At 41.2% G+C, this 24,069-nt stretch overlaps 1 protein-coding gene across 2 annotated transcripts; it reads right to left on the reverse strand.

Moving 5' to 3' along the window:
- Positions 1-511: 511 nt before the first annotated feature.
- unc119a1 (unc-119 lipid binding chaperone a1) lies at positions 512-23,291 on the reverse strand. 2 transcript variants are annotated; one of them, XM_030405126.1, is made up of 5 exons: positions 22,771-23,291; positions 3,830-3,943; positions 3,498-3,591; positions 1,660-1,832; positions 512-1,540 (listed from the first exon to the last, which is right to left on the reverse strand). In XM_030405126.1, the coding sequence occupies exons 1-5, from the start codon at positions 22,892-22,894 to the stop codon at positions 1,428-1,430; spliced, it is 618 nt and encodes a 205-aa protein (XP_030260986.1). In that variant the 5' UTR covers positions 22,895-23,291; the 3' UTR covers positions 512-1,427. The 2 variants fall into 2 exon arrangements, with proteins under 2 accessions (XP_030260986.1, XP_030260995.1); XM_030405135.1 differs by having other exon boundaries at positions 3,498-3,588; positions 22,771-23,290.
- Between the last annotated feature and the right edge of the window lie 778 nt (positions 23,292-24,069).

Here is a 24,069-nt window from a genome sequence, read left to right on the forward strand (position 1 = left end):
TTAATCCTACCAAAGTATTCAACGTCTTTAAACATATCGAAAGGGATTTTTAATCAGTTTAAGTGATTGTCGGTAAATTTCCAAACTTGAATCTTGAAATTAGTAATACAATATAAAGAGCAACATTAAGTAGAAAATTACACTTTTTGTGCGCCCTTAAGTTTCTGACCGCAACACCGCTGTTGTGGATACAAATCCCATCTATTACAAAGATGTGATGTGGGAGCTGACTACAAACAAAACTCATTACCTCATAACAATGTTATGTGTTGAAGGAAACATGTTTGTATCACTGTGATAATACCATCTCACTGAAATTACACTCAGCATGACACTGTACCATCAACATAAGGGCTGCAACATGTGGTCAAAAAGTGACTTTGCTATTATTTTGACTGATATTGCTGATATTGTGATATAGATATAAAATAGCATTGCAATTTTCCACATACATACACATGTTCTGTGAACATATATATTTTCTTTTTGAAGATAAAAACAACAATTGAAATCAAGATTTCGAAAAAATCCCATATTTATTGCAGTGAAGGAATTTCCGCTGTCAAAACTTTACATACTTTTTCATTTTATACTCGAAAACATGAATCATAATTACAGTGTACACAGTGTTCAGTACTACAGAGAACGTACCGGATATCAAAATTGGTATCTGACTTTTGGCTAACGTAGGTTTCCTGACACCTTCAAAATGGCTATTTATTTAAAAAACACTCCTGAAGTAGTAGTAGTACTATGCACATGAAAACATACAACAAATGACACATTCACATTAGACAGAGGACACGTTTCTGTTTGTCATTCAGATGGACGACGACGGACCGAGATCGTAGGAGGAATCGCTCAGATGTGTGCTACTAGAAATTTAAGAACCTTCAGGAGTAAAAATGTAATGAGATTTCTATACAAACTATATAAATGTACATCTGAATGGATTAATTATTAAGGTTTTTTTTTTTTTAGGTTAACTTAATTTCTCTCTTTGTTGCCTCGTCTCGTTAAGTGAACACTGTCTCCTTTTTTTCTTCATGTTAACAGCTATCAAAACACACACAATGTAAATGAATCAATGTTTTCCTGATGATCCAGTGGAACCCACCTACACACTGACTGAAATCAACAGTATGTATGGACCCTGCATGTGTTTGCTGCCCACACACTCACTCACACACACACACACACTGATGATTAAACTGTCAGAATTTCTATGTTCCTGCAAAGAGAGAAATCTTATTGTTTCCTGGCAGCTGAATACCTGAATGGAAATTCATGGAGTTTACAGGAGTGAGACAAGTGTTTTTTATGCCAGCGAACTGTCCATCAGTTAATCTGTTTCTGGTCCTGAAGTCGTACATTGATTCTGGAAAATGTCTAGAACAGGGAGGAGTGAAGGGTGGAGGCTGCTCTTCCTATGGCCCCCCACTGTAGGAATAGTCTGCCTTGTTGTGCATCACCAGCTTGTTGTCCACAAAGTAGAAGCTGTCAGACTGCGTCTCATAAGGGTGCAGGATCATCTCGCGCACTGAGGGAGGAAAGAGACACATGACACTCGGGAGTTTGCATCATTAAATCCTGTAAGATGTGAGAAAAAACGTCTGCGTGTGGGCGTGTGTTTGTCTCTGGCGGTTTCGTGACACTCACTGATATCCTCAGACAGCGCGGGGAACTCGTAGATGTGCTCGCATGTGTTCTTGCTGCTGGGCATGCAGAAGCCGAACTCGAAATCAAAGCTCTTGAGCAGCTGATCGCGGAAGTAGTGTCTCTCGATCATGCGGAAGTTGTTGATAGGTGTGTCTCCCACTGTGAACTCCACTCTGGGGAGACATGAGGGGAAAGTTAATTCACCAACGTGGAAGTTTTTCTCACAACCGTCAGGGACCCTGTTTTTGTAGTTTTGGCTTCCTCTTGTGGGGCCTCAAAGGGTCTTATAATCAATTATTTCAGAGAAAAACATGTACATGTAGTTGCTTACAAAAGCTTCATTTGGCAAAATAAGGCCTAGACTTGATGAACGTTGTCGTCCTGCTGGTTATGTAGAGGTATTGCACACAATTTAGTCCAGCACGGCCCTGTCCCCAGTGTTCCTGCACCTGCACCTGCACCCCATTCCCTCTTCAGTTTGTATTCTAGCCTGCGCTGTCCCTTCACTCTTTGTTGGTTTGTCAGTCCTGTTCTCCCGTGCTCCTGTGCCTGTTACCCGGTCCTCGTATGTTCCCTGTGTTCCACATTTGTTAAATGTTGTGTAAAATCTGACGGTAAGGACTTTTATGCACAGCATCTTTTATGAATCAAATATCCATCAGGGCGAAAAAACAAAAAAAAACAACGAACAAGGAGTCAGTCAGTCAAACATCGTAATCCAGATTATCTAAACACCTTATTTGGAGGAAATACTCCAGAATGGCGTCCGGTTTAAAAAAAAAAAACACGCAGTTTAATATATGGAGCTCGTTCATCTCGATGAGTCAGCTGTTGCGTTGGACTGAAACAGTGACAGCGTGGGAGCCTGATGATGAACACCACTCAGGAACACTGACAGATATTTGGTGCCTGACTCAGCAGGTGGGCTGCGCCTGCTCTGTGTATTCACACTGATCGGCGTCAGCCTGGCGCCCCACACTGACGCCAACGCCTCCTACATCCGGGATGTGCCTTCCGTCAGTATGGCAGGTTTGACCGGACGTTACTGCATCATTCAGCTTTTTCACACAGACTACGTTTACGTGCACAAAATATTTCAGTTTTTGCCCTTTTTCTAGGAAAGACAATACTCCCAATATAAGTTGTTGACAAGGCTGATGGAAATGAACATGTGACTTATGAACAAAGCCTTCCTCTTCCAACTTTTTTTTAAAAAAAGGAAGGCATTGTGATATTTGTGCATATTCAAAAATCTGTTGATCTGACCTGACAGGTGTGGCATATCAAGGTGCTGATTAAACAACATGATTAGTGCACAGGTATGCTTTGGACTGTTCTCCATAAAAGGCCACTCTAAAATGTCCATATTTATCTAAAAAAAAAGGCCTGAAAATATGCACTTCACATGACTAGGGTTATAGATATTCCAATATTTCCTAATAACCTTGCATGTACTTGGACTTGCGAACAACTTGCCTCTTCTTCAGTGGGGTTACACATATTGTATTGGTCAGAGACACCCAAAAGAAGAAGGGCGAGGTGGTGGGGGGGGGGGGGACATAGATCAAAAAACACATTTGCTTGACAGCGGGAACAAAAACAGAATTGTTTATATTCTTGTTGGTGGCTATTGTTGGTGCTGTATACAAGTTCAAAGAATGCTCCTAAAACCCCCCAAATATCAGCATATTCCACACGTCTTAATCTAAAATGGCACAATCTGAAGATCCAAACAGAATATGGTCTTCACAGGCCTCCTGTCAATTTCAGAATGAAAACTGTTGAATATTAGTCTGCAATTGTAATTTGGAACAAATACACACTTAAGGTCAACTTACGTGGCTCCAACCTGCCGCAACTGCAGGAAGGCGGGGGTGAACTGGTATCGGACAAAACGGCCGGCATTGGGGTCACATTGCCTTTTGCCTGCTGCTAAATTAGAGACAATACGAAGAAAAAGAGTGAAAAATGCTTTTTTAACTTTCACCGTCCACAGTATCTCTTCTCATTTATCATCTGGGACAGGAAAATAACATACAATAACACTTAAAAAATTAAAGACACTTTAAAAGACAAGTAAGATCATAAAAACAAAAACATCACATATAACAAAACATCAACCATAACTCAGTCTTCATACTATATAATAATCATGATTTGTTCCAGTGACCTGGTGCTGGAGGTTTGGTGATCTCAAACAGGACTGTCCCTGTTTCCATGTCGCGGATCTTAAACCTGGTGAAGTCGATCATGTGGACATTTTCTTCTGGAGAACACAAATAATCTGAAAATGAGAGAAAATACCCGTTAGGCTGTGTTCTCTTCCTTCTCTTCACATGTTATCGCTGTGCATGAAGCAAACCTTTCATGTCAGCAGCAAGCTGTCAATTAGTGACAAACTGACACCTCAGCAGATTTCTGCCAAGATTCGGTAATCTCTGTTTTTATTGGCATGTCTGAACTGATTTCATTCACAGTGACTTCATTCATGCATCCACTGCTCACCACTGTTACCTCACAATAAAGCCAAGGAGGTTGTTGTTTTTTACATGCCAGATCTTTCTGTGTGCCAAAGTATGACGCCAATGGTAAGTAGACAGTAGACTCAGAGAGTACTTCAGGTGATCTGCTAGACTCGTTCGATGTGGCTTAAAAACAAAAATCTAAATATATACAGCCAGTTCAGTGTGTAATGTAAAATGGAAAGGGATCAATCTAAATCCTTCTGGAATGTGTGTAATTACATTTAGGCATTTTACATTTCAAAACAATAGAGACCAAAAGTCAAAATTACGTGTCACAAGTTTGCTTTACAGTCTGTTCAACATATGACATTCTCTGGAAGGAAAAACTCCAGAAAAACATTAAATGGAAAACAAATTAAGAAAACCACAGGAAGAGCAACAGGGGTAGGGCAAACACAAATGTTGTCATCATGTGTATGCACTGTCTCTTATCCTCGTGGCCCGCTTCTTGTCTGCAGAAGAAAGAGGGGATGCATTGACTATCGACGCTGAAGCTGGAGTTTCTTTCAAGCTTTCTTTATAATTTTACTAAAACTTGATTTTTTTTAGAGGGCTCGAGTAAAAGCATTTTAGTTGCTTAAACTAAATAAAGTATCTTAGTTCTCTTAAACTATCCAAATATTTTAGCTCCCTTAACCTAACTCTGTATTTTAGTTACCTAAACCTGAACAAACAGGAATCTGTCACCTGAACAGGAATCTGTGAAAAAGAAAATAAGTAATATATCGTAAACCATATAATAATGTGTTTCAAGCATGATTCAATCCTCAGTCTCTAGATTGAAAGTCACAAACATACCCCACTCAACCAAGACAGTATGTTTGAAATATGGTCTTCAACGTACTTTGATGGTTCCAAAACAACATTAACTTTGATGTTCTGGGAACATTAATACAATGATATCAGATATGCCTAGCACTCACACATGCTTACAACAATATTGCTGAGTAGACAGGTTGCTTCACACCATGAATGTTCTTTAAGACAATCGTGGGAAGTTTCTTCTCACAGGTTTCTGTTTCAATTGAACTGCAGGATTGTAAAGCTGAGTGAACACAAGCCCACTAAAAGACAGAAACTCAAGTACCCTGAGCAGGGTGACAGATTTGGCCATGCTGGCACTGTGTGTATGTGTGTGCGTGTGTGTGTGTGTGTTTGTGTGTGAGTGTGTGTGTGTGAGACACTCCCCTCCCAGCGGCCCGGATTAGACCTAAGAGGCTTATTGTGTTTTACCATCACATGGACCGACTGGTTGGGAACACACACACACACGCACACACACACACACACACACACACGCACACACACACATACACCTACTATCTCATTAGGGTTAAGGTAAGGGGAGTTATTATTGGCAGTCTAAGTTGCATAAAGGTTAAAGGGTCTTTCTTTCTGATGACCCTCTCATGCAAACACATTAGAAACAGAGTAAGGGGGCAACAATAGAGGTCAAAATAACAACTATTCATGCACATGTGTCTGCGTATACACACGCTCACATTGCTGCATCCTCTACTGTTAGTGAGGGTTAGTGAGCAGATGGACCACACAGGCTTTAGCCACCTGCTTGAAGATATTTATAGACACTTTCATTGCAGCACTCTTTACCTGACAAACACCTTGTCTAAAAATGTCCCTCTTGTGAAACAGTACTATTTAGAGCTTCTAACTTAAAACAGAGGACTGCATGTTCTGACATTAATGAATTAAAGCAGAAACTTGGGCAAAGATGGCAGAGCATTAAGTGTCTTCTTTTTCTTAGAGTCACAGTTCTCGTTCGTCCAGCGCGGACAAACACCACCGAATAATGAGGTAGAATTTAAATGTAAATATATATATGGGTTACAAAAGAGATCGAGTCAGGCCGCTTTAGTATCAAACCACATGCGACGATGTGACCGACCTCATCAACATTTCTAAGCTGATGAACATGAAGAATGTGCTGTATTTGTTATTTTAGTGTTTCACACCGTTTCACCACACATGGATCTTGTATGTTAATTAAGAATGCGCAGTTCAACCCTAAAAGCAATCTCTAAACTTCCATGTCATCGTCTTGTTGTCATGTGATTCATAGTGGTTCAGTATTCAATCATGTCGATGCAAAACAGTGACGTTTTGATGAATTACATGTTAAAGCATTCAAGAAATTACTTTTACAACTACACTTAAAGACCGGCTTTTGGAATAAATCAGAATACACAGAACTCTTTTCTATGTATGTAGAATTTTATATTAGAGTGAAGTATGTTATGTCATCATCTTGACTTGTGCAATTGCTTGGGATGGATGCTTTCTTCAAAAATTGTATATGCCTACATGTGTGCACAGAATGCATGTATATGTATTTTTGTGTACGATTGCAGCTGCTGCATTTACAGAATCCATGAAGCTCATCCATGGTGATTGTGTCCACATGGACGCGAGTGTTGAACATTATAAAACTGGTCAAGACATTTCCACGTAAAGCTGCTCTGGCTCATAAAGTCTCTTTATTTTGCTGCCCCGACTACAGTAAGAGGGTTAGAGAGTGGCTGTTTGATGCAGTGCCCTCTAGTGCCAGTTAATTTGATGTGAGGAGCTTATCTGCTCTGAGAATATAACTGTAAGCCTACTGTTAGTCTGGGACTTCTGAAGCAACAGCAACAAAAACTCTTTCACACACTATTTATAGAGCTGTATGTGAACTGTATGTTGCCTGAAGGTAATCATGGCGGGAAGTGAGTTTGAGATGGACAAGCTTCCAATAATCATCAAACTGGACTAAATATGGTTATATAACACTGATCCGAACTCTCTTCAGCTCACAGAGATGACTGTGGGCCACTCGTATTAAACATGTTAGCATCTATAACATGATTTATGCACAGAAATTTAATCTTACTCCTCCTCTTTACTGTGACAGTAGACGAGTGATATAATGTGCATGTTAAAAAAAGGTGTGGAGTGGAGAGTGGAGGATTTAGGTAAGCTATTGATTGGTATGTTTGTATATGTGATACTGCTGACAATGAATTTAAAGCTCCTGTTTGTAAGATGGTAAAACTGACGCTTTGGGTTTCCCAACTCGTCAGATACTGACGCTTTCAGATGGTGGCCGACCCGACCTACAATCCTAAAGCGTCAGTATCTGACGAGTTGGGAAACCCAAACTGTTGATGTTGCCGTTTTTTTTCCCCCTAAGGGGTTGCGGGGCTTACTGGGGCCAAATCCAGTTTTATTCTATGGGCGTAGGCCAGGGTACAACCTGGATGAGTTGCCAGCTCATCGCAGGACCCTTACTGATGGCAGTGGCTGCCTTCACAAGGTGCCAACTGCACATCAGGAGCAACTTTGGGGTTCACTATCTTGCTCAAGGATACTTCGACATGCAGCTCAGAGCTTGGATTCGAACCAGCGATCTTCTGATCACCAGTCAACCAGCTCTACCCACTACAGCCGCCCTAAACAAGAATAATAACCTAAATAAGAGTATATAAATCAATGAATTACTTCATTATTATTATCAGTTTCTCATCTAACTAACTTTAACAGAATCACACAAACCTTTGAGTCTGTCTTAAAACATAAAATACACCATAACCACACTACAAAATACTATTGTTATCCTTTAACTTGTAAAGGCAGCGATGTTTACACTACAGTCACATCATATCCGTAGAAGTAACCGGTAGAAAATAGATCATAAGAGATCATCTCCCTTTTCCCTCAATGCAAAGCTCATTTCCAATGGGTAAAATCTACTGGGTGTCTAAGGATGTCATATACTGAATCTATAATTTCTGTCAAAAACGGCACCTAATTGAAAATCTGCTGGCAGAGCGCTCTGAATGCATCCTGCGTATTTGTCACTGTGCAGCTCTCTCTGTGGGCAGATGACCGATAGATGTATTTTGTGAATTGGCCACTTGCCAAGCGTGCTGAAAAAAAGGCAGATGGAGCATTTCATCTGATAGCACAGCCAGTGAAGACACTTTCTCCCAGTCCAGTGCAAGTATTCACACATATAACCATGTCACTCCTCCAGTCTCTGGGAGCCTGGAGCTGGTTACGGACATGAGATTTTACAGCCTTGGCACACGAAGCAGCTTGACTGATGAAGCATGACTGTACTGTCTTTTAGAGATTTGTAGGAGTAGTAATAAAATCTTGCCCTTCTCAGAGGATCACTGTTTAGTGACAACAAAATGAAGTGTGAGCTGTGGGGCGAGAAAAAGGAACAAAACACACACGCTGAATGATGAGAGTCATTTTCAGTTTGTGTGAGACAGAGAGGGAGAAACATGGAGAGAAGAGACCGAGGATACAGAAGAGAAAGACAGAGATAGCCTTTACTACTGAATCTGACGAATGAGCCACCTTTTACAGGCCTCAGCTTGTCTTTTTTTTAGGATGGAGCTTGTATTTGGGATTATTACGTAATACATTTCTTATCTTGGGTAAAGCATTCTCATTTGTCAAAGGGCAGACAGACTTCAAACTGGTTTCTGAAAGCATCCAGTGGAGACAGATCCATCAATGAAGTGATCACTATTGTCTGTTAATTAAATCATATTCATCTCTCTACAAAAGCAATGAATCTCTGTCTGTCTGTCTGTGTGTGTGTGTGTGTGTCTGTCAGTCAAATATCTCTGCGGATCAGGATCAGACTGACCTGAGACTTTCAACATGGCTGCTGCGTGGTTCAGTGGTGTGCAACTAAGCATTTGCTTGGACTGCAATGATACCGTGAATAAATTATTTCATAAATGCTTTACAAATTCCGCAAGCATTGTCCACCGTAGCCACCACAGTCACGTGTGCACCAGAGCCAATTTCTGCAGAGCTCAAGTCCACGACATACCTGAAGAAAGAAGCGGATTTATACCTGCAGCGGCGCGAGCTGGACCGGGATTTTGCCGGCGGTTCGGTCCCGTTCTGTTCTGTTCTGTGCATGTAAACTGACTGTTGTGGATTAATGAGATTAAATGAGTCTGGACCGAGTCTGTTCGGGTCTGAGGAGATCCGGAGACGCGCGGACAACAAAGTGGAATCGGATTCTGTGGATGTTCGTGTGTAGCTAGCTGCTAGCCGCTACCTACACGGCCCACCTCCCGAGGCTACGGACCGGACGCATCGGCACGTCCAAAACCGGACTTAGGGTAAATAATGTCCGCCACGCTTTTTCACGAACATTGCCATCACGTTTGCTTTGTGTCTGGTGCAGAAGAAACGGTAAAAACGGGCTTTTGTCACGAAAGTGTCCAAGCAGCAAGTTTGGTTGTTGAGGAACAGGAAGTTGTGGGAGGGACCTAGGCGGATGATTGACAGGCAACAACGGTCGGTGTAGAGACAGCGATACTGAGAGTTGAGAGATTTGTGACATTTAGCATGTTTGGAGTGTATAGTTAGTGTGTTATGCAGTGTTTGGTGTAGTGCCTTTAGTGTGTAGTGGAGTCGTTTTTTTGTTTAATGAGTCAGAATAATGAGGAGAAGCTGAATGTGGAGCAGGCAGTGCAGCTCTCAAGGAGCACAGGCAGACCTGAGCATTGCCTGCATTTAAATGTAAATAGTTACATATAACTTTGGAAATGTTTAAAATGTATGCACAAATTTAGCAAACAACAATTTATATTTGCATTATAAGTAAAAAAAAAAAAAAAAAAAGGTTTGTTAAACATATTTGTGGTTTTCACAGTAAAAAAATCTAACTTTTTCCACTTGGATTTTATGTTTTTTTTTTTTTTGTGATTTTAGGTCCATTGTGTTAATACAGTATGTCAAAATAAAAAAAATAACTGTACAGTCACACATGTGAGGTTGTGCTGAAAATAATGACACCAAGTAAATAGTTTTTAAGGTGAAATATAATGGCAAAATCAAAAATAGTCAAAAACGGCCAATTATACCCTGGAATATCGGATTTCACAACAAACCTAAATATCCCTGACGTCCCGCCTTCAAACACAGCCTCATTTGTCCATCCATGAAAAAGCTACTTAACCTCCCTTTTTTTTATAGGAATACACTTTTCTTACCGGCACTGCACTAGTATGAGTAAATTCATAGTTATTAATTATAGTTATATAAATCATATCATATCACACATAGTGAACATTAATATTTTACTTGGGAGGTTCAGATAATGAGTAAAACTGTAACGACCTGATATACTTTTTGAGGTACTTTTGAGGTATTTGTACTTATGTATTTACATTTTCCAAAAAAACACTGTCTCCTATAAAAAGAAGAAGGCTGAATATTGGAGCCAATAATCGTCCAGGCCAAAGTAACTATTAATATGATATATTTACTTTTACTTTAAGTATGACTCTCGGACACTTCATAACATTTGTATCAAACCACTTGGGTACTCACAATTCATTAGATAACAATAAAATATAACATTTTTTTTTTAAATACAATAAAAATGTTTCATTGAAATCTAGTTTAAAATATCTCCAGTGATGTGTGCAGTTTGTCCGTCCATTTAATAAAAGGCTTCAGCCAGCATTCAGTTACTTTAGCTTAGCTTGACTGTTGACCATGTTCACATGGTGGCCATTTTTTTTTCCGACGTCACGTTCCAGTAGGGAAGCTCAAATGCTTAGATAATGTAAAACAAAAGAAGGAAATAGGACACATTTTTCATTATTTCATTGCTTGCGGACTAATAATGAAAAGACGATGGTTCATGAAAAACTGGAGGGACATATTTGATATGTTAGCTCACATTAGCCCTCAACCACTTCATAGCTACCATTACTACACTGATTGCGTCCAGGCTGTTTTACTTCCACTCTTGTGTCCAAGATGTGCATTATCTCAGAATTAATTACTCCTTTTCTGTCGTATCGTGTAACACTATCAAATGGTAATGTTAGGTAGGAAGTGGCTGAATGCTAACGGCAGCTGTTGTCTAGGTTACCATGAAATACATCCTAATTTCCCTCCGGGTTTTCACTATCGGTTCTTTTCAGTTGGTGACGCATCAGGAAGTGGTGAAACTATGTCAGATTCCCTGCGTTTAAATAACTAACACACTGAAACACAGCAGAGCGACATTCAAGCCTGCCAGCATGACATCAGAGGAAAATGGCCGCCCAGTAAAACCACCACAGTCTGTTAATCGTACAGATTAAACAGGATATAAGATGTTATTTAGGTAGCCTCGGAGGTTTGGTTAGCTCTGAACGGAGCCAGGCCAACTGTTTCCAGTCTCTCTAGTCTGCTGGCTTTGGCTGCATAATATCTATACAGACATGAGAGGTGATATCTGATCCTGTTACTCTTGGCGACAAAGTAAATCCAGTAAGCGTATTCACCAAAATGTCAAACTATTCAGTTAAAGATTTGCTCTAGCCCACAAGTCCTCTGCTTAATTTAATCATACTGGGGACATTGTTATCTGAGCCATGGTTAGGCTACTGTTATGGGCAAATATAATGTTGGAAGGAAATCATCCTTTTCTAGAAATGTGCATCTTACATCCACCTGCAAACAGCAAACTATTCAATATAAATCCCTGCTGACTGAATCACCTCGTCTTGAAACTATGAGGGTAAATGATATACATGTTCATACCTCAGTCCTTTCTTTCTTTCACCTACACACACACACACACACACACACACACACACACACACACACACACACACACACACACACACACACACACACAAAGTGCTCCACTTCACTTCCTTCAACACTGTCACCTAGCAACGCTCCTTCTGATAGTGTGCCAGCTCGATTAGCCTGTCTTTTTCCTTCCCCTCATCCACCTGGCTGCTCCGCAACAACAAGGTGCAGCAGCGAATCAAAGGAGAGTATTTCAGGTTAGGCATCAGTGGTATGCAAATTAAATGTTCCTCGTAAACCTGAGGCCTCCTCCTATAGACTGAGGGGGGCTCCTTTTGTCTGATTTCACAGCCTTGAAGCACAGGAAGACTAAGGATCTGGAAGGTTCGATACAGAATGTGAAGAGGGTTGTGTCAATTACAACATGACATGATAGATTGCATTATGCTTTATGTCCCTGTAGGGCTGCATATCATTAACACCCTGCACAGGTGATCTGCCATAATTACACACTGCTCTTTCTGCACTTGTTCGGAGGAGGAATGTAGAAGTCCACGTTTACTTTTCACATCTCATCTTGATTTCATTAGATCGAATTACTTGTTTTTTAGTCTTACAAATGATCAGGCTGAGTGGTTTCTTACAATCAGTCTCATCTGTGCTAACACACATTAATCACAAGCCTCAAGACCGACTGCAGACTCCTGTGAAACATAGCACTTTTCAGTCTGCTGGAACACAAAGTCAACAAAGTCCTGAAAAGATCCGTTTGGCAGAAGCCTTTTCTAAAGAGAGTAAAATTAGCACCAAGTCTTGAGTCATGCTGTGTTCCTGTGTCCAGATACACAAAGCCTGTCTGACACCAAAATGGCATTCATAAAGAGCGAGCAAGCTGCCATTTATAGCTCCTTAATCCCCAAGATTAGCCCGGAGTTACAGACTTTCAACCACAGGGATTGACTTCACATGCCTTATTCTTTCCATTTGACTCTGTGGTTTGTGATCAGTGCCGAGACTGCGTGTACGATTAATCCCACAACATGTAAAGGAGCAATGCGGACATGTTTACTTGTCTCCACGATGAAATCCATAGCCAAAGGCAGCTAGTGACATTAGCATTACATCTTAATGACCACCTCATGATTTACAGTGCACCTGTGTATGGCAGGCTGTCTCATGTCTATCTGTTAACTGCACCTGTAGGCAAACTGGCGAACCTTGAGGTTCATGCAGAGGTTGCATTTGTCTGCAGCTGAATGCAGATGAGATTTTTTCCTCTTTTCTTTCTCCGGCCTGCATCAACGAGTTTGAAAAAAAAGGATACAGTCTGTGAGAGGGTGTTATGGGGACAGATACTGTGATATAAGCACCCTGGGTGAGAGTGGCACTAATAAAAAAGACACTTTCATTTCTGTGCCTTCGAGATGAACGTACAGTTTGCTTAGCTTAGCATAAAGATTGTAAATAGGAGGAAGCAGCTGGCCTGGCTCTGCACCTCAAAAATTCACTGACTATTAGATAGATATGAAATAATAAAAAGGAAGGTGTTGGTTGTTACCTTGGCAAGATGCTATGCTAACTTACTGCAGCTTCATATTAAGTTCTTACATTTTTTTCGGAGTGCAAGCGTCTTTGTTCAATTGTTCAATATTGCTTCTAGTTGAAAATCTCTCAACTGTTCAGAAAGTCATTGGTGATGTCACCGCAGTCCAAACTCTTTACGTGTCACCCTGGTAGCCAAGAAAATGGAGGAGAAGCTTGCTCTGGCTGTTTGTGTCGAATTCTGAGCTTTATTGGACGGAAAAGCAGAAAAGACAGATCGTGGGAGCAGATTGTCTGAATACTGAATGTTGATGTTGTACTTATATCACCCTGCGCGTTGTAAGCTCGGTATTAGCTGTGCGGTTGGCCCTCTGTTACCACAGCGTTGGCAGATGTCAATCAAAACCAGCGTGCAGCATTTTGTCTCTCAGCGCAGAAGCTCTTCATCCGAAGGCCAGCGCTTTTTTGCCTGAAAAATGCTGTAGCTATCTTTGGCTGTAACGACCAACTGCCGTTCACGAATAGCTCAGTCAGACGTGGCCCTGTTAGCTGACTTGAGTCTGCCTGCACTGAAACTGCGGTCAATGGAGATCAGTTCGACCGAGCTCAGAGGCCGTGAGATGCCAGTTTAAAGACAGGGGACACAGTATGGAGGTGGTTCACAGTGGGTGTGATCAGGACTGTGACTCCAAGGACGAGAAGACGAGAAATATCAATAATATTTTCAGATCTTGCTTGGCACGTAATTAAGTATTTATTTCAAAAAAACCAGAGGTGACTGTTAAGAGACACACCAAGGCTGTTTTGGTGAGTTTTATTTCGATTCTGTCAAGTTTGAAGTGTGTTGAGTGTGTATGCGAGGCAGTTAGGCTCATTGTAGATACAACAGTCGTATCTTTCTTTTAAGTAAGGAAAGTAAAAATATTTCCTTTCTTGACGTTTTGTGGGTTTACTTATTTTTTTTACTTATTAGAGTAAAGAGATATCCTGCTTTTACATCTGCTACTGTGATACAATGTGGACGGGATGAGACAAGACGGACCAGGCCGAGCTGGTCAGCTTGCTAACTTTAGTTGAAGTGTTTTCAAAACTAAAATTCTGCCCCGTCACACAAATTCCAACTTTAAAGAGTGCCCGTCTGTAAACTACTTCATGCTCAGCGCAACGTCACTCTTACACAGGGAAGCCTCACAGCTAGCCTTGCTATATCCAAAGGTAAAGAAATCTACTCATCAGCACGTCGACGGCTTGCTGATTATTTAATTATTAAAAAATCACTGGATGTTAGAGAATAAGACTGATTCCACTTTCATTTAAATATGAAGCTACAGTCTGCAGTAGGTTCAGTTAAACAGGCATGTAAATACGGGGAAACAGCTAATAAAGGTGATGATATCCACTGACCAGTACCTCTATAGCCAACTAACAACATGTAATTTATTTAATTTATTTACTCATTTGTGACTTCAGACGTGCTGATCGCAGACTGACATGCGGTGACGTGCTGTGAGAGGAACCTGAAGTGAACTCCTCCCCTCCTTCCTATAAGCATGAGCTAAAAAAAGAGAAAGCTTTGCAGACAGTGACAGTTAGTACCCAGGAAATTGAAATTTCTCATTATTGTTATAGTTTAATTTTTCAAGAGAAGAGGAGATTTTTCATTCGGGTTACTCTGGAAGAAACAAATTGATCAATGCTGCATCGGAGTGAAATTTACCGACAAAAGTCACCATGCTAAGAAATACAAACTGATGTGGTTCCAGCTATTATTGTCTGTCCATGTGAGCTCCCACTTGTAACTCATTTGTACAACAGGTTAGTGGAAGCAACAACAGTGTTTCTCCTGCTCTAATGTCTCCCTCTATTTACAGCCAGGTGCACCGAAAGAAGGTAAATCCAGTGCTTTAATATAACAACTAGATATTTTATTCGATTTATATTGATGTCTACTTTAATGAAGTCTATAAATATTATTTATGAGACTAAAAGTTCCCTCGTGTAAGTCTCCTAGGTTAAAGTTATATCAATGTACAACGAGTAAAGGCAGCCACCTCTACAGCAATACAGCAAAAACAGAGAATGAGGCTGGCTGCGTTCTGTTCAGGATCATCCCTGTTTAATCTGATTTAGATCTTTCAGAAACTTCATCCAATCAGGACAAGGTAGGACATTAACCGTCTCAGCCGAGCAACCCCCCCAGACATACATGAATAGAAAATTATGTATTAAAGTGTTTGATGATTTTGTTTGCAACTAAATAATCATGGCCCAAGATCCCGGGGTGAGGATTCATCCAAGGGGTCACAAGTTGAATCTAAGGGGATGTGAGAGTGGTAACAGAAAGCAGTAAAAACAACTATACTTTTTGAGATGTTACTCTAATCACTGCTGTTTTGTGTATCACTGACTGACTTAACTCAAGTGCAGGCGCGTCAGTGATTTAATAAACACATCACTCACAGTCAAGCAGCCATTGCGTTGTCGTAAAGGTGCATTGTGTAAAGATTGGCCACCTGTTGAAAGTTGCGCCACACAAAGAGGAGGCGTCACCAGACTAACCCCGGACTGCTGATCACTATACTGTGCTGAAGCTAGCTTCTGTAAGCTAGTTAGCTCAGTTAGCTGAGCAGCTAGTGGCACTACTAGCTAGGTGGCAGTGTTGATGTTTACACCACGGCACTGGAACCAGGCTCAGTAGCCTCCACGTGAACACGACCATTTAGGAACCGATCGCAGCCTTCGAGATGGACGGATGCCAGTTATTATTAGACTTAATAGTGAATTTGGCAGCCGCATACTGTACATCTCCTTGGTGAAGCTACAGGAGCTTGACTATCGGGCTACCTCTTGAGGTCCAGAGTGGTATCAAGACACAGGACAGGCCACATGACCTTTACGGGGTGACAGGCCAAAAAGCTTGTGGACCTCTGGTTAGGACACTGCAACCATGTTGAGCTTGGATTATAATTATGTACCTGTTGGCTGACATACTGTGGTTATTATGTGTAAGCCACTGAAAATCCACTTGTGCAATCTAAGAGTTATATCATCCACGATCTGGCACGTATTAGCAGAGAGGGGGCGTCTGACTGGGGGAAATGTTTGCTGCTGCTCTCCGGATTTCAGCCTGTGTGTCTAATTTTGTAGAGACACATTTTGAAAGGGGTACCCAGCAAAGATTACAAGCAGAGCATGTTGATCATCTAACATCTTCCCCCCCAGCAGCGACAAGGCCTTTAGGATGATTCATCTTGTATCGTAATAAGGGGTCTTTTTAGCTTCTTTGCAAGGAGGTCTGCTCTAAACCTGACAGAGCAGAGGTTACAAATGCCTAAAGATCAGTTTTTTGTGCCCAACATATGAACACCAGCCAATAAACAGTGCGTTATTGGTATCTATCAAGAACCGTGTCAAACTCTGGACTTCAAAACTTATATAATGCTCCTTCCACATGTTAAAATGTGGTGCCTCAGAGCGTAAGACCGGGCACAGCCATCAGCAGTGTTGATTACTGATGTGGATGCAACGAGCCAGCTCTCTCCATGTCAAATCACTCTGAAAGAGCAACCTTGTGACAGCTGTGCATGGTAGATTAAGAACCGGCAGCACCAATCAATTTTAATTAAAGCTGTATCCATTGTGTTGGCAGACATCACAGACTGGAAATCCCGCCTGACGTAGATAAAGCACTGCTCTGTGTCCCACACTTATTATGGCCCAATAATTGATCACCCATTAGTGTAAAAGGAACCAGACTATACTGATGGACGATCTAGTGAGGTAGATCTCCTACATCCCATATTGTTCTAATGCTACGGTACAATTTAGTTTTTACTTTTTATATTTCTCCTTGTTGTCTGTATCTATTCCTGTAAACTATTTTGGCATTGCTGTTGCGTTAATTTTGAATAATACTCACTTTTATGTGTTTGAGATTTCATAAAGAATATCATGCACATTTTATTATAGGAGCTTCATGAAGAGATTCACAGTTTTTTCACTTTTAAAGAATGAAATATCAGCAGAAAGATTGTCTGACACTTCAAATGCAACTTTTGAAACTGACAATCCAACAAACTCATCCACATCCACAGAACAGATACAAACACTTGACATGAGACGTTAAGACGCTAAGACGTTTTCCTCTATCCTCCATCTGCAGCTGTGTGCTTTTATGTGCTTACAGGTGTGTTTTACTACACTAGTCAACGGCCCATCAGGACACTGAATACAGTTTTGACATTGTAGACATTAGCAGTTTAGTGTATTCTCGATAATATAATCTCAAAGGGAGTGATGGGAGAGAAGGTTCGAAGTCCTTGTCCGTGTTAAAATAAATACATTTATCCCAAGTTAATCTGGCAGCCTGAGTTAGCCGTGCCAAGTGATTATCTTCCAAGGTCACATGTTCGTTCAGAAATTCCACTAAGAATACTACCTGGTGGTTGTTTGCCTCCGTGCACCAGTGAAGTTGTTGTTCTTGAGCTATGGCCTTGAATGATAGGAAGAACATTATAATGCCACAGTGCATGTGACCTCTGACCTTTTGCATATCAAATGTCAGCCCTTCATAATTTTATCCTTTTCAATATTTGTGTATAGTTTTATTGTAATTATCGCATGTTTTTTTTTGTTTTTTTTTCATGGAGTTATGACCAAAAACGTGAGAGGTCACAGTGACCTTGACCTCTGATCTGTGGCCACCAAAATCTGATCAGTTCATCCTTGAGTCCAAGTGAACATTTATATCAAATTTGAAGGAATTTCCTCAAGGTATTCTTGAGATACCGTGTTCACAGGAATGGGGATGGACGGACACAGAGAGGGAATTCTGTTCCAAAAGAAATAATACAATTCTCAGGATGAAATTGAAGCAGGTTAAACATTCAGGCCAGTGCAGCCGTTATGTGGCACAGCACCTCCTTAGGCAATCAAAATCATCCAAGTACACATTCCTGGTGGACTACTTTGTAATGTGAATGCTGTATTTCTACTAGGACTGCAGCAACTAATTGATTTAATCCGTTCAAATCAATAATAAAAACTCTTAGCAACAAATCCTATCATCGATTAGTTGGGTCTATGTTATGATGCAAAGCACATATTCTCTGGTAATGGTTTTTAAGGGTGGGGGCAGTAAGCCGGCTAATGCTGCATCTTGTGTAGCTCAGGTAAAGAATCATAAGAAATAATGCCTTCTCCTGTCTCTGTAGTAAGCGTTTGAGAATGGTGGAGGCAGAGAACACTTGACTTGTGTCCGTTTAAGTGGACAGACATGTGATCACAGGTTCTACTTAAAAGACATAACGGAGAGAAATACCTTCCGTTAGTTTTTCTCAGTTTGTTATGTAGTTGGGCCCCTGCAAATATTTTAAAGCTAACACTTTGAGTAAAAAGACCCCAGCACACCATCCACTTCATTTGCAATGAGTTTCCAACAACGGTTCGTTACTTAGACCTTCATCAGGTTGTCTTCTAAGGTGTAAGTACTGAAACGTTGTTGTCAATAAACTTAATTGCAAGTGAAGTGGATGGTGTGCAGGAATATTTTTCCTGATGCTGTCGGCCTTCGGTCGTCTCCTACGCACCTGTCGACCCTAAGGTGTGCGAAAGCTGCACTCTGTCAAGCTAACACAAAACACAAAATTAGGTTGACTCCATGATAGCTTTGCAGAATGTTACATTTAATGTCTGATAAAACACACTAATCTGTTACTCCAACTGGACTTCCTGGATCATTGTCTTACTTGCACCTCGAGCAACACAGGTGGCTGATTTCATCCTGAATCCCCACTAACAGTGAGTTACTGCAGGGATCTGGTGCTCCAACATCGGCATGATCCAACTGTGCAGTGTATCTTTTAAATTGAATTGAAAGACTAAGGAGCATCTTGCGTAAGAGGCCCAGTGTTCACTTGTTATCCACAGGAAATCCTCACTCTCACTCCAACTCCACCGCACTTACATGGAAACACAATTAGACATGGCGGATGAGACGAAAAGTGGCTACAACTGAGCAGCAAATAACCATTTTAACACAAAACAATATCAGAATGTTTTAGTTCAAGTGTGGGAGTTCCTTCAAAAAATAGATGTTGATTAAAACCAGAGACAACTCTATGTCACCCGTTTACTGTCCATCGTTTATTATTGTAATTCTTGTCATTAGAATAAAAAAATTAACATTCATTCAGTTACAGCAGTATTTCTGTTTATCATAAATCATCCATCATGTAAACAGTAAACTGATAATGTGCCATTTTTCATATCCCAGCAGCGCCTCTCTGCTGCCTGGATTATATTTCTTCTCCTCTCTGCCTGCGTGACAATGAGGCGCTGTGCCTCCCTTATCAGCACTGAACCACCGTGACAGACTGGAGCTGGGCTGCCCCAAAATGGTGGCATTTACCTCCCAAAAGCAAGACTGGAGAAGTCATTTACACTGTAGGGTGAGGCATTTTCTGCTTCCCCCTTTTTCTCCAACTGTAATTTTCTTTCTCTTGCAGCAGAAAATGATAGCCTGAATAGTGCTGCTTATCTCGGCGGTGGAGGTCTTTTGTAAGGCCGGTCGTTTCAAATGATTGTGGAAATTTTGCTGTCATCACTGAACAGGAAATAAGGAAGGAAATTCAACATCAGTTCATTCGAATAAACCAAAATATCCTCAAGCTAAGGCTCGAATTTAAAAAAAATGTATTGCTGACTGGTTGTGAAAATATTGCACATATTTTATTTGTCTTGGACAATTAGAAGCCAGACCATGCCTAGTCGGATAACCACAATGTAAACAAACACAAATACACTTCAGGCTCATTAATTACCTGAGGTGAATCCCATCATTGCAGAATGCTGCGTTAAAGCCCTCCTGACATAATCCATATTACGTAGATGTCAATGGAGCGCGGAGATTACAGCACCATCATGAGCGATTTAGGTATAATTGCACAGACGGAGCTCGAGTGCTGCTTTTCCAAATGAAAACAGATGTGATGGTCTGAGAGGGGATGAGAGCAGAGGGGTGGTGCGAAGGTTTTTTGGGGATTCAGTTTTGACTTCATTGACAATCGCTGCACTAGACATGAATGAATTAAATGTAATGGATTATTTGTTTCTTGTGTTCCGTGTTGTCCGTTTGTTAAAAGATTCAATTAACTGACTTGAGAGTGACAGCAGGTGTTAACCCAGCCAGCTGTTGTTGGGGGCACTTGGATTACTAATAGTGACAATAATCTGATGTGGGTTTCTTCATGTTGGGTATTTATACATTTGGTTCAAAGATAATGATAGGAGGGTCGACTTTGACAAAATAAAACCATCACACGTTAAAAATCTAAACTTTAAGTGGAATTATTCTTTTGCAAGGACAACACAGGACAAAATGTGTTTATTCATTTCTTTAAGTCTCCAAAGGAGACATCAACAATAGATAGAAAAGGGATTCTGCATATAAAATGTAAATCTGAACCCATGTGACAGGGGCCTAATCTCCAGGATTATATTGTCATTATGATATTATTATATGATATTATCCTAAATATCGACCCACCTACAATTACTAAAACACAGGAAGCCTGAGAATGTGACCTGGGAGGGGTCATTTCTGCTGGGAAGATTGTATGTCTGCTGTACGGTTGGATTTAATTCAAGCTGTTCCACAGAATTACTCAAACGACAGATTAACTAAAAAACATCTTTTTGTTAACTATATCTGTCCCAGGTTCTGTAACCCAGTCTCCCTGGGACACATGTTCTGGTCCTGTCTGTCCTTAGTCAACTTCTTGACTCGCAAATTTGAATGCAACACACCCCTCAAACCTGCCAACTTCAGTGAGATGCCAGTGGAAACCTGTGCCACAAACCTTTGGAGTAGCCTCAAAGCACCCAGAGTGATTCTTATGAATTGGAAATCGGACATACAGCCCACTTCAGAGATGGATACAGGAGGTGCTGTAATTGCTCCACCACAATTCAGATGCAATTTCAAATATATTTGTCTCTCTCGCTGTTGATGACTGTGCAACTGTGTTTCAAATTATACTCCACAGTAAACATCTTTTTCATCTGTAACTTAGTTAAAATACTTCATTATGTATGTAATGCTAGTTAGTAGTAAATCAAGTAGGTGTTCTTAACTAGCGAGGTTAGCCCAAGCTCTGAGGAAGAGCGCCATGCTTTGAAGCCAACTTTCATGTTTTCCAATAAGCTAACATTGTAAAACAAGTGGCTGTAAAATGGTGGATTACTTTTTTGAGCATTACAACCCTTTTGTTTGAATATTATCAGCCAATAAAATTTGAGAAGTCTAGAAGAGGCACAAGATTAAATCATTTTAATTCTATTCAAGGTAGCCAGGCACTAAACTGGAAGTCACCTGGCCAGGTTGGTGAATGTCTCAAGTGTCACACAACTCGGAAGGTCCGGGTACTTTTATAACCAGTAAGCTGGGCCATTTGGGCGTCATGTGTCAGTGAGCAACATTGTGTCCAGATGAAGACACACAATGAAATATTTTTTTAGTCATCGAGGACGAAGCTTTAGTGCGAACGAGAGCCATGGTGACTCAAGGATCACAAATATTAAAAACACTTTGTAACAGTAACTATTAATATACAGACGACAATGCAAACGGTTAGGAGTGAAGAATTTTAACCAAGTTACGGATGAAAAGGCAATGGCTAACTATAGACGTATGCTGTAAATTTGGCAGCCTAATCGAGTTGACAATGTATGATATTAAGTAGTACCCAGTAGACAGATTGTTAAAGTTTGAGAAATCATCTGCAGATATAAGTCTCTCTATAGCATTTAAGATCAAGCTCTGTCCAGTTTCCGTGACATAATACGGAAACACTTTCATAAGATGTTAAACAACAGGCTTGTTTATTACATTCCACTCTTGCATTAGTTTGAGCTGACAGTCCTCTCTCTAAGGAGCTATAATCAGCCGATCCCATCTCTGGCCACCTGTTACCTCAGAGCAACAGGTTGTCTTGAGACAAGGATGTAGTAGGAGCCAGATTTTCCTCAGCAGGATTTGAGCAGCACACCAGGAAGTGCACACGGTCACCTGCTCTCTCTTTCAATGCCTGCACACTCAGACACAGAGCACCTCCAAACACACACACACACACACACACACACACACGAGTGTCACACAGGGGAAACTCAACATGCTGCTCGTCCCATACAGCATTAAAATGACAGCACCTGTCTTCAGGTGATGTGTTAGACCCATAAGTGCCCGCTGACTGTGACACACACTGGTGTAAAAGTCTTATTTAAAGCTGCAGAGGTCCTCTCAGACTGTGTCGCTGTCCATGGTATCTGTGTGTGGCTCCTCGACACAGCCAATCAAACCCAGTTAATGAACACTGGGAATGTGTTTCATTATGAACAAGGAAGCAGCGGCAGATGGTTCACACTAATCTCCTCTAACTGTAAAGCTGTACCTACTCTTCTCACTTTACAGTCGCAGGTTACTTACTCTTGGTGATCTTCTGCAGCCCCAACACATCCTCGGGCGTTATTACGGTATTTCTGCGCAGTTCTTCTTCAGTTCTAACCGGGATCCCCATGTCTGATGAGTTGCAGCCTTGCTGCACTTTCATGTCCGGCAGAAGAGGACTGATCGGTGTGAGATCTGGACAGGGACTGAGGCTTTTCCGCTGCTCTCGGCGTCGTCGCCGCAGGAGCCGATTTACTTGCGTCGCAGCCTTTAGTTGCGCGCCGGCTAATACACCGCTCAGCAAACAGACTCTGCGCTGCTCCAAGAATAACTCATTCCCCGTGCCTCCTCCCCTTCTCGATCCGGTAAAAGATAAAAATCAGCCCCTTAGTTCCCTCCCCTCCCGCGCTGAAGGCTCATCGGCTCTCTCACAAGCTATTTAATCCAAATCCTGTGGCTTTACCCCGACCAGTGGTGCGTGGCTCACAGTCTGCGCACCTCGTCATCTGCTGTGATACACCGGCGCGTGCATGGCTGGGCTTTACTATGGAGAGGTAACTGATTACTCATAACTCGAGTACCCGTTCCTCACTTCAGAGATGAGCTCCACGCCCCCCTTGGTGGAACGCAAGTTCACAGGTGTCACAGATAATCTCTTGGTGAGAGGATTCTGTTTAAAGGTGCACTATGTAGTTTTGGGGAAGACATTTTTAATCAGGAGAGAAAGATCCTCATTGATATTGTTATGCCTGAACAAACTAAGTCAGCAACTCTCTTTTTCATCGCTGAATAAACAAACTGACTTTAAAGTACACCACAGTTTCATGCTGTGTTACTTTGTTTATATGTGGCGGACCCTGCCACCTTTCCAGCTTCCCCTTCTGGGGACCTTACTATTGAAATTCTCTGTTGGAATTTATACACAGTGCCCCTTTAAGATAGAGGTGCTGATTCATCCAAAAGCTGTTTGTGTTGCTGCTACACACATTTGACTTCCCTAGAAATACATGTGAGGTTTTAGGCTCTCACTCTGCATTCTAGCTTAGAACATCTTCTTCAGGTTTGCCTCTGTAGCATCGTAGGCTCCACAGCAACAGCAAACTGTATCAGCATGCAGTTGCAGTTCACCCAAAAATGAAAAGTAAGTCACGAAACTCAGCTCATATACATGTTATGTGAACCTGCTATTGCAAGTATTGTCAAAATATTGATATAACACATATGACTCGGTAAAACCTTGACATATCTGTAGTTTGCAGAAATGTAGAATAGCAGCATTTCATTATGATGACTGGGCTGTTTGAAGAGTTTCCTTCAACTGAAACTGTAAATCTGTAC

The sequence above is a fragment of the Sparus aurata genome, chromosome 2, assembly GCF_900880675.1.
Source record: "Sparus aurata chromosome 2, fSpaAur1.1, whole genome shotgun sequence".
Classification (NCBI taxonomy): Eukaryota; Metazoa; Chordata; class Actinopteri; order Spariformes; family Sparidae; genus Sparus; species Sparus aurata.